Source organism: Maniola jurtina, chromosome 2 (assembly GCF_905333055.1).
Source record: "Maniola jurtina chromosome 2, ilManJurt1.1, whole genome shotgun sequence".
Taxonomy (NCBI): domain Eukaryota; kingdom Metazoa; phylum Arthropoda; class Insecta; order Lepidoptera; family Nymphalidae; genus Maniola; species Maniola jurtina.
Genome location: NC_060030.1, coordinates 5303571 through 5315353, shown reverse-complemented (window position 1 = coordinate 5315353; position 11783 = coordinate 5303571). Strand labels below are relative to the sequence as shown.

The 11783-nt window shown below is 33.9% G+C and overlaps 2 protein-coding genes across 2 annotated transcripts; one reads left to right on the top strand and one right to left on the bottom strand.

Moving 5' to 3' along the window:
- Nucleotides 1-4106: 4106 nt before the first annotated feature.
- Nucleotides 4107-6711, top strand: LOC123872358 (adhesion G-protein coupled receptor G2-like). Its single transcript, XM_045916585.1, has one exon. The coding sequence runs from the start codon at nt 4107-4109 to the stop codon at nt 6702-6704; it is 2598 nt and encodes an 865-aa protein (XP_045772541.1). The 3' UTR covers nt 6705-6711.
- Nucleotides 6712-8453: 1742 nt separating this feature from the next.
- On the bottom strand, nt 8454-11057 carry LOC123876877 (protein PELPK1-like). Its single transcript, XM_045923278.1, has 3 exons — nt 10880-11057; nt 10136-10303; nt 8454-9343 (listed from the first exon to the last, which is right to left on the bottom strand). The coding sequence occupies exons 1-3, from the start codon at nt 10901-10903 to the stop codon at nt 8564-8566; spliced, it is 972 nt and encodes a 323-aa protein (XP_045779234.1). The 5' UTR covers nt 10904-11057; the 3' UTR covers nt 8454-8563.
- Between the last annotated feature and the right edge of the window lie 726 nt (nt 11058-11783).

The following is an 11783-nucleotide window of genomic DNA, read 5'->3' as shown; positions in this document are numbered from 1 at the left end:
TTACATAAAAATAAAAAGATACTGACTCGGACTCATGTTTTCTTAAAGTAATCATGTAGAGCGCAGCTTTTACTACTTTGTAAGGATCGTTTTTAGAAGATCAATGATTATAAGTTCTTTTAAGATCAGAAGACTCCTCTATGACTTCGCTCTAACGGCCGAATAGATAAACTTTTACGCTTAGAGGTGGCATGAATTTTAAGAGTCTATTTTTTACACTTATATCCATAAAACTTAATTATTTATGTCTAAAAATCGTAAAAAATAGTAACTTTACTTTCAAACCGTTCTTAAATCTTTAAATATTTTTCAGGAATCCGCTCCAAGTATATAATCTATAGTAAGTTGACATAGGCTATATATTTTTTAACCCCCGACCCAAAATGTTATAAGTTTGACGTGCGTATCTGTGTACCTGTCTGAGGCATCGTAGCTCCTAAACTAATGAACCGATTTTAATTTAGTTTTTTTTTGTTTGACAGGTTACTTGATCCAAGATAATCGGTTCAGCCGTTTGAAAGTTATCAGCTCTTTTCTAGTTACTGTAACCTTAACTTGTCGGGGATGTTATAAATTTTTGATTTACACTTGTATCCATAAAACTTAATTATTTTGGTCTAAAAATCTTAAAAAATAGTTACTTTACTTTCAAACCGTTCTTAAATCTTTAAATACTTTCAGGAATCCGCTATAGTATATAGTAAGTTGACAGAGGCTGTATATTTTTGTATGTAAATGTCAAAACATACATTAGTTAGTTACATTAGTCTAGAATCTAGTAGCACTTGGCAGTGTTAATATCAACGAAACTAAAAGCTCTGCTAAATCCGTGCGCGTACATAAGATAAAAACTAAGCCTTTCAATTACACACATAGATAATTTCATATTACATACTTTATTTGGATGGCGTAGAATCGATGAATACGGTTAGATATCCTATCGAGAGTGTTTTGGTGTGGGATGGTGACAGTAATGTTATTAAACTGATTACAGCTGTTCCAGTGAAAACAGGATGATCCTGTTATTTTAATTCCATTTATTTCCCTTTTAAGGCTGACGTCCACGAATCGAATCGAATCGCAATAATTCGCCACCCTTATCCCGCACCAGGTAAGCGCGGAGGCTGTGCGGGTGTGCGGAGCGTCCCCACCCCGATTGTCATGTCGACCTGTCGTGAACTATACACGTCACAGTGTGCTGAGTCGAGTTGTTTGCCATATTTTCAATACTAGCTGATGCCCGCGACTTCGTTTGCGTGGACGTAGGTTTTTAAAATTCCCGCGGGAACTCTTTGATTTTCCGGGATAAAAAGTAGCCTATGTGCTAATCCAGGGTATAATCTATCTCCATTCTAAATTTCAGCCCAATTTGTCCAGTAGTTTTTGCGTGAAGGAGTAACAAACATACACACACACACACACACACACACACTATCTCCTTTATAATATTAGTGTGAAGTGTGATACTAGCTGATGCCCGCGACTTCATTCGCGTGGATGTAGTTTTTTAAAAATCTCGTGGGAACTCTTTCATTTTCACGGATAAAGAGTAGCCTATGTGCTAATCCAGAGTATAATCTATCTCCATTCTAAATTTCAGCCCAATCTGTCTAGTAATTTTTGCGTGAAGGAGAAACAGAACAAACATACACACACACACATAAAAACTAATATTAGTGTGATATTAGTGTGATTAGTGTGATGAAATGCGTTTCGGCTCGATTAGGCGCACCTCAGGCCGACTCTAAGCTCTAGAAGGAAAAAATGATACCCGCCGTTTTGTCCACGGGATTTAGGTTTTTAGGAATCCCGTGGGAATTCTTTGCTTTTCCTGGACAAAAGTAGCCTGTGCCTAACTTGTAACAAATTTAATTAAAATCGGGCATACGGATGGGCCGTGAAAAACTAGCAGACAGACAGACATCAGTTCATTTATAATATTATATACAAACTTATATTATGATGTATGAGTTTAGTAGTTTAGCAACTAAAATTTATCGAGATAAACTCCAAATTGACATCGATGGTAAAATTATTATTAGAAGTTAGGATAACATTCAACACAACAGGCTAAATTCCAAAAGGTTGGCAGTCCAAATTCAAACCCCACCCGTTGCTCGTTGCACTATTGTCGTGTCTACTCTTAGTAAGTCCAAGTTTTACGCTTGACTAGAGGAGAAAAGGGATAAACTTGGCTAATATTCTTTTTTTTTAAACTTACATTATTACGCCCCTGTTCCAATAAAACCAGCAAAGTTTTACTTTATCACTACTAGTCCTAAGTAAGTAATATTTGGTACTAGCTGATACCCGCGACTTCGTTCGCGTGGATGTAGGTTTTTTAAAATTCCCGTGGGAACTCTTTGATTTTCCGGGATAAAAAGTAGCCTATGTGCTAATCCAGGGTATAATCTATCTTCATTCTAAATTTCAGCCCAATCCGTCCAGTAGTTTTTGCGTGAAGAAGTAACAAACATACACACACACACACACACACACACACACACACACACACACACACACACACACACACACACACACACACACAAACTTTCGCCTTTATAATATTAGTGTGATTTGTAAGTTTATTTGGTGCGGCAAAGTTGTTATTAAAATAGTAAAGTGATCGGAGCACCCTCTATAATTTTGATATGTCGCTATTAAAGGTATTATGATACTCCATAGGAAATTCTATAATGTTCCGATTGCTCCTGAATGCTGACGGAACCCAACGCCAGTGATTTATACTTATATTAAAATTGAGAAAATAACATGTCAACAACTAAATGTTTTCACTCGCTATGTTAAAAGTTATTTTCACTTTTTATTTGTGTCTTTATATCCATTTTGGACTACAGGTAACAATCAGACTTAAATATTAGTTTTTTTACTCGTAACATTGTAGTGATATATAGCTTTGATGTAAAATTAAAACAATAATTTTGCAGATTTGTAATGAAGAATTTACCCATAATGGAATACGCGTTAAATGGGGGAAAACTGTTCCAGCAAATAATGTACAATCTTATCCACCTTGTTATAATAATGAAAAATTAATAACCAGAAATTGTGTAGGTTCTGAATGGAAGCCACCCGCTACTGAACTAAGTCCGTGCCTTCAAATATTTAACTACTATAATCTTTCTGCTTGTCCTCCGGGTTTCGACAAAATTTCTAAAAGCAATCAAGCTTATTGCTACCAAATTAAGAAGCGGTCAGCCTGGAATTATCCTTGTCTTAAAAGTGGTGGTGCTTCAGTTATTACAGATTTAAGTGATGATGATGTTATCTCATTATTAAATTCACTAAATATTAAAAATATTTCGCAATTTTTTTGGTTACCTGCAAGGCGTTCACAACGTCTCAGTCCAATGTTGTGGCATATCCCAGGACCTAAATGGGGGCACCATGTCGAAAGCAATAATATATTAAGAATCAATGCAACCGTGTTAAAAAATTGTTTGCTGTTAGATATACAACAACAACTAATAATAACAGAAAATTGTAACAATAAGTATCCCAGTTTATGTTTTTATATAAACGATATTCACTATCCAGCAAAATGCCCCCCGAAGTATCATTCTGTGAGATATATGCCCGACGAAGGAGTGTGTCTTGGAATAGAAGAATCAAGAACAAATTTAACTTATATTAGTTTTATCAATAATAAAATATGTAACACATCATTAGGCAATAAAAATGATGGTCTTACGAGGTTTATTTTTAAAAAGATAGCTGAAATGAATAATTTGCCCCAAGATACATGGTGTTGGTTTGACTCATTTATCTTAAGTGAAAAAAAACATGCATCTTCTATTAACTTGACACTACAAGAAATATATTATATAGCAATTAATAATGAAGGCACTCTTGATGTGCAAAAACCTGATGCTTCGTTACCATGTATGGCTTGTATGGCTGAAGTGATTTATAAAAAAACAGAGTTAATGTTTGAGTATAATGAGAAAAAGAAAGTTATGTATTTAACTGTATATTCCCCGTCTGGTCTTTGGAAATATAGTGAATATGATCGTGGTATACAATGCTTTTCCAATGTAAAAGGATTTGCCAAAGTAGTTCAAATGAATGATATGCCATTTATTGAAATGAATCTTGAGCAGTATAATTTGATAACAGATCCTGTTAGTACTGAGAAAGTCGTATATGAAATAGACATTATTACAGATCGAGCAGCACAATACTGGTGTGAAGGGCATACAGCAAATTTCTCTTTTATTCAATCTAATATTATTACAGTTAACCCTCAAGGGGATGAAGTTCATGTTTTTTCTCTTACTATAACTGTATATTTTTGCTTAGATGATTTTGAAGGTAATGGTGAAATTATTGTGTCTGAATTATGTTCTAACTTAACAGATATATTCAAAGCTAAAAAAGTTATACTTATGGCATATTTAAATTACAGTTCAAATTATTTTACTCTTTTATTGCATTTGCACATTGCTGTAGATAATATTTATGAAGACAAGGCGAGAAACATTGAAAAAATCTATAATGCCACACTTCATATAGCTGAAACAGAACTTCCAAAATACAATTATATACTTCTCAGTTTAGCAAGTTCTATGTATTGCTTGCCAACGACTTCCATTGATAAGTCAATTAAACTCAATTGGGACCTAACACCAATTGGACATATCGTTGCACCTAAACAGTTTTGTTTGCAAGAAAATGGATTGCCAGTCAAAAGATTATGTAATGGAACATATATGACAGGAAGCTTTTGGGGTAATGTAGAAGGAAACTGTAATTTAAATTATCAACCTTCCGATACAACCACTTTTTTATACAGATTCGTTACAGGGCAAGTCCCTGAGAACTATACATCTCGTTTTTTGACTGATGGTCTCGGTTTTGTATTGCGCGATGTTGATATAATAATACCAGCGGATATTTACTATCTATCAATGTCGTTACAGCATATCTTAAGTATTGCTCAAGGAAATCTGACGTCAATAGATATGGGTAATATAGAAAATATAGCATGGGTTATGGATAGAGTTATGGTGCTAAATAACAATTACTTGCGATTAGCACAAACCCTTAACTCAACAAATGTTATATTAGATTCATTGAATAATATAATAGAAATATTGGCTCATAAAGACGAGAAAATAGGTAATTATTATCATTGCATGGATGACGACTTTGACTATCAACTTGCAATCCAACCACAATTCATTTTACAAATTTCATATCCCTCTATTAATAATGTAAGTGGTATAGCTGTAATTAAATCAGTAACGGACAATGATTTTTTCATGGGCGTGGAAATAAGACCACTATACAAAAATACGAGTTTAGAAGAAGTGATGTCGATTGAGAACTTAGAAATAGCTACTTGGATACCAGACGCAGTACTAAGTAGTGTTAAAAAAATTGAAAATGAATGCGATAGTGAAAAAAGTGTAGATGAAAGTAATATGCACGTAATTATCAGCGTTTTCCATAATGATGCCATATTTCAAGAATTAGAAACAAATTTATACCATGTCAATAGTCGAATTATAGGTATCTCTTTGCCAGGTTTTTTAACTAACCTTATACGGCCTATACCTTTAATATACAGAGATTTAAATCCAACATCTTCAGAAAAATTTTGTGGTTTTTGGAATTTCCAACCACATTCAGTGGGAAATGTTCCAGGTTATTGGTCTAACAGAGGGTGTAATTTGAAAAAATCTGAAAAGGGCTTAACGGTCTGTGAGTGTGACCATTTAACACACTTTGGCCAGTTGTTCAATATTGGACGAAATAAAAACAGAACTGATTCTGCTGCGGATAAACATACCAAACCGTTAAATATAATTTCATTAGTAGGTAGTTTTCTTTCATTGCTAGGCATAATGGGCATTTGGATTACAGCTTCAGTATTTCATATATGGAGAAAAAAAGCAAGCACAAAAGTTCTACTACATCTTTCCACCTCTATCGCTCTACCTCTGATATTCATGACTGTATTTAACTTGGACAATACTCTTTTTGTAAAAGTTAATGATATTTTCATTGTTTCTAAAGAGTTAAGAACAGTTTGTATTTCTTTGGGAGCTCTATTGCATTATTCAGTTCTTGCAAGTTTTATGTGGATGCTGATAACAGCCGTTTTACAATTTATAAGGTATGTAAAAGTTTTGGGGGTATATCGACCTTCCAGGTTTATGATAAAATTTACTTTAGTTGGATGGGGAACACCTATAATTCCTGTAATGATTGTTTTAGCATTAGATAGAGAAAACTATGTACCTAATGCATCATTAGGAGAGTCGAACTCTTTAATTTGCTATCCTAGTGGATTTTATTTAATCATTAGTGTCGTTGTGCCAATATGTATGATTTTAGCTGTAAATATAACACTATTTGTCTTAGTTATTTATGCTATATCTAAAGGTCCAGACGGGAAAATAAGAAGGGCAGACATCGACCTTATTGGTGCTCAATTAAGGCTGTCTATATTTTTATTCTTTTTACTGGGGTTGACGTGGATTTTTGGAGTTCTCTCTTTTACAAGCAACCCACTTTGGTCGTATCTCTTTTGCTTAACTTCTACTATGCAGGGATTTGTACTGTTTGTTTATTTTATAATATGTGACGCCCAAACAAGAAATTTATGGATAACATTAATGAAACCGCAGTTTCAGCCCGAATCTTCGAGAAAAAGTATCTCAAGTATAAGTAATAACTAGAAAATATTATGAGGTCATTTCATTAGCCATTTCATCATCATAGTCATTTTAATTTCAATGAAAACTTGAGTTGTTGAAAATTATTGTAGTACATAAATTGTTTAGATATTATAAGTTTTTAATGTAAGAAAGTATAAAAAAATATAGGGGAAGAAATTGCTTACTAATTAAGTAATTAATTTATATCTACTAGTTTTGTTTCTCCTCCACAGAACTCTAAATTTTTGCTGTTTTTAAACTTGGATAATAATAATATTTATTTAATTATAAGCCGTATTTTTTACACCTAATTGAGTGTTTATTACAATTTTAATAACAACTTTAACAACTATTGTATACTTCATAAAATAAACTTAAATCTTTATGAAAACTAATTTATATAATAAAATGTATAGAGCAACTAATGTTACCTTATACCTACCTATGTATATTTTTTAGTTGTAGATGTAGAGTTAATTTTACGTGGTCAATAAACATTATTAGGTATAAATTATGTACTATAAACGCAATTATTGTTTCATTTAATATTTAACCCAAAAAGAGGGGTGTTATGAGTTTGACGTGTGTATCTGTGTATCTGTCTGTGGCATCGTAGCTCCTAAGATGAAACCTTCATGAACCGATTTTAATTTTTTTTTCTTTTGTTTGAAAGGTGGCTTGATCGAGAGTGTTCCTAGCTATAATCGAAGAAAATTGGTTCAGCCGTTTTAAAGTTATCAGCTCTTTTCTAGTTTTCTTATAGATGGGTTTGTCGGGGTTTTTTTAAATTTAGAGATTTAAACATGAGCTTAACCTATCTTTTATTGACTATACCTACATACATTTCAATGGAACGAACAATACTAGCATTCCGCGCATAATGTTTGATTGGTGGTAGATCTCAAGTAGTCATGTTATTAACAACAAATAAAGTTAAGTATTGAAACGTAAAAAAAAAATTATTATGTGCACTAAACGCTTGGGTATTGCTAAAGTAACTTGTTAATTAACTTGTTTATAGTAATAAAGAAAAAGAAATCAAATAAATTACTATATACTACTTGATCAATTTTTAATTCGCCTAATGAGGAGGGGCCCTGAAATGAAACCGAAAACAGCAAATTTTTATGAATTACAAGCGGAGTTTAAATCAATACCTACCAGCAACGATTTCATTTACATTATGGAGAAAATTTTACATAAATTGCGCTTGTGGTCAGTAACCATCCATACGGCATGCCTGTATGTTGCGAGATATTGCAACGTGTCATGATGATTTTAACCTGAAGCCACTAGAATATGGAATTTTTAAGGAAAATATTTTTACATGGCTAGGTTTTGCATAGTATCTAAATGGTAAGACTTTTAGAATTAATATTCATCATTGCAAGTGTGTCTGTCTTAACGTATCACACCTTTTAGCTTCACCTACCTACCCTTTACCTTTATCGCTGAACATAATATAGCGAATAGAAGGCCGACGTTAGGCGGTTAAGACCGCTAGGATACCACCTCTCCTTATAACAAATAATAATTTTACTAATTATTACAGTAACAACAGACCTACCACACCACAGTAAGGTTCCTCGCGTGGTCTTCATACACAAACAGTTCGCTGCAGGCACTGCTACTGATTTGCTGCGTTTGCCAAAAAATTACAAATTGTAAATATTGCACAACTTCTAAACATCTCTACATACCTGCCTAGTAAAAAACGAAGTCGCTTATCGCTGCAATAGCTTTATGCTTAAGCACTCATAACATCCAAAATAAAGGTAGAAAAATGTTTATTTAAGGTTTAAAATGACCATAAAACTGTTATTGTGTTCGAGTAAACTTATTTACGGTATAAATATTCACTAATAGTTACTGAAGATAAATCACGCAGCGTCCACAGATACTGTATCTTCATCGTTTCTGCCTTTATCGTTATTGTCAGACGGGCCAGATGGCGTTGGAGGGAAGGAAGGATTGGATGGTGTCTGTGGCAGTTGAGGAAACTGTGGTTGCGGAGGAAACTGCGGCAGCTGTGGAATTTGAGGGAGCTGTGGGAATTCAGGGGCCTGCTGGGGGAACTGTGGCAGCTGCGGTAGTTGGGGAAGCTGTGGAAATTCAGGAGCCTGCTGTGGGAACTGTGGAAATTGCGGCAGTTGTGGAATTTGAGGAAGCTGTGGGAATTGAGGAGCCTGTTGGGGGAATTGTGGTAGCTGAGTGAACTGAGGTAATTGTGGGTAACTGGTACCAGGCGGTAAAAATTGAAGGAATGATGGGTTCAGCTGAGGTATTTGGGGCACTCCAGGCATATTTTTAGAGTCTAAGGATGATTGAGGAAATGAAGGTGTACTACTTGCTGGGTATTGGGGCTGAGGTTGTGATTGCGATTCGCTTGAAGATTGTTGTTGATTAGACGACGCGTCTGCAGATTCAATGACTGCTGAATCTTCATCGCCTGCTGGTTGTTCTGATGGCGAGCCTTGTGCTGGCTGTGCTGGGGTTATCGGGCCGATCGGCGCAGGTGCAGCTGGAGCGACAGGCGACGGAGAAGGATAGAAAATACTATTGGAAGGGTAGTATGAAGCTGCTAGAGTTGGTGAGTAGGTTGGATATCCCGGATAAGATATTTGATATCCAAACTGTGGCCGGTAACCTTGTGCTGGAACCTAAAAATAAAAAAAGTCATTAAATACTTGCTATACCTATGCCTAGTTTGTGACCAGTAGGTACTAGTAAGAATTGTTATTCAAATATTATGGTATGATAAATGAATTGAGCGTTACTCTTATTTCTCTAGTTAAGAGTTTAATTAACTAGCCAACTAGCCTCGACTTTGCACACGCAGGCTTTCTTATTCGATATACACTGAATTGTATTTATGTATGGATTGGATTGTATGTACTTATAAATCTTCATCATAAAATGAACCTACCTAATCCAAGAAATTTAAAAATGATAAGTCTTTACGCAATTTTTTTACCTACTTACTTAATTAAAGATTTCACTCCCTAATGTTAACACTTTCAGCATGATAAGGAAAAATCTAGCCTATTTTAAATACTAAATTCATTTAGGGATAATGCCAGCAAGTAGTAGGTAGGTACGCCGGTTTAGATGATGCTGTGAGTATAAGTACTTTATATTTTTCCTATTATTCTGATAATAATTTTATGCAAACCATTTTATGCAATGATATAAGGTAAGGCTAGCGAGTTTGGCGTGTTCTCTCTTTAACTGAGAATCTATTATATATTCATTTAATTTTTAAACATGCATTTCATTTCATTTCATTTCATAGTCTAAGTTATTTCTGTTCTGGTTAAAAAAGCTTTCTAACGGAAAAAGAATTATCAAAATCGGTTCAGTAATCTCACAGTTTATCGATCACAAACAAACAACTCTTTCCTCTTTATAATTATCATAAGTATAGATAAAATAGAAAATATAAATATCCTTACAGCATTAATATACTGGCTAGTAGAGTATGCAAATCCTTTAATCTGTGGTGGTATGACCGTCCTTATTTGCGCCGAGTGGTATGGTACCGATAGTGGTATACCACCAGGCCACGCCACCGCACTGCTGGCCACTGCGCCGGCTATTCCACATAACAACACCACAAACACCTAGACGGAACAAACAACACATTCTTAGAAAACCGTCCGCGTTATTTTAACGTCACAAAACAAATTAAACGCTTTAGTATGTCACCATTAATTTTAACTAACACAAGCACTTTCTAGGTTTTTTACTGATACTATTATCGTTCAAAGTAAATATAAAAGTAATTGAGTAGAACAATAGTCTAAGAATTCTATGATATCTAAACGTCATCGCTGTTTTTCTATAGAAGTCACTATATTTACCATAATCTAACGTGCAAACTAACCGTTGCACGTTACGTCACGGGTATTTAAAATTTTAAGTATCATAATTGTTAGACTATTGTTGGACTCAATCTTAGCTTAATACACCTACACGCTTGGATGCGAAAGAAAAATATTTTATTTAACACCTTTCAAAACTAATTGATATGAAAAAATTCTAAAACCGGCTAAATACTTTTCAATACACTATCAATAATAATATTAATACAGAAAAAAAAACAATCCTTTACAAACACTAATATTCCGTAAGTTAAAATTAGAGCGCATATTGATTAATTAATAATACGTTAATGGCGCAGAGGACGCCATTCGTACCTTCATCTCGGAGGCACTAGACATTTGAGTACCGGGTAGCCTGTACTCGATTTAATTCACTGACGACTCTTTTATACTTATTCGAGATCACCCACTTACAATCGCGAACATAAAGAAACTAGATGTAATCACACTGCCGAATTTGTATTCATAGTTTGCATCTTGAAGTGTATAATATACCCATACCTTTCTTCTACTGCTACCTTTCTTCTAACTTAACTAATATAATATTATTAAGAGGTAAAGTTAGTAAGTTTGAGTATAGAGGATAACCTCCGGAACTAATGATTCGATTGAAAATTATTTTATTGACATAGCTACATTATACCCGATACTAAGTATAAAATTCATAATTATTACATTATTATTAATACCCATTAATACCACAATAATCACGCGCGCAAAATCTTGGGCAAGAGCTATTACAAATATAATAATTAATTAATAGACTGTTTATGGTCCGAATAATTTTCACCAAAATTGATAAATTGCTCTATTTTGTTACATTTTTTTAACCGTTTTATTTTCGTCTTACTTGTAATACTTGTAAACTGAACTGATACCTATGCTACGTAATATAGGGTTTAACAACGCTACGTGAACTCTGGGTGCCATCTTCTTAATCCTGATACGGCAGTGTTGTTGGCCACACTAATTGTGAGGACTAAGGATGACATACGCGTACCTATTTTTTTTTTTACTTGCTTATTTAATAATTACTTAAAATTAAAAGTTATACAACAAAGGAGACGTGCTTAAAGGACAACTTATCCCTTTTGTACAGATTTCCTCAGTAGAGATAAGTTGGCAATGATAATAAAGAAAATTATACTTAATATGTCTTGTTTATTCAGAAAGTAATAATACAGATTTTCACAAATGTTAAAAATACTTAAATATAAAA

Excerpts from the sequence above, each read along its gene's own strand:
- LOC123872358 (XM_045916585.1), top strand. The coding sequence starts at position 4,107 with ATGAATCTTGAGCAGTATAATTTGATAACAGATCCTGTTAGTACTGAG.
- LOC123876877 (XM_045923278.1), bottom strand. The coding sequence starts at position 10,903 with ATGTCTAGTGCCTCCGAGATGAAG. Across the intron at positions 10,304-10,879 it reads CTAGTGCCTCCGAGATGAAG|GTGTTTGTGGTGTTGTTATG; the intron begins GTACGAATGGCG and ends TGTTCCGTCTAG. Across the intron at positions 9,344-10,135 it reads CTAGCCAGTATATTAATGCT|GTTCCAGCACAAGGTTACCG; the intron begins GTAAGGATATTT and ends TTTTATTTTTAG.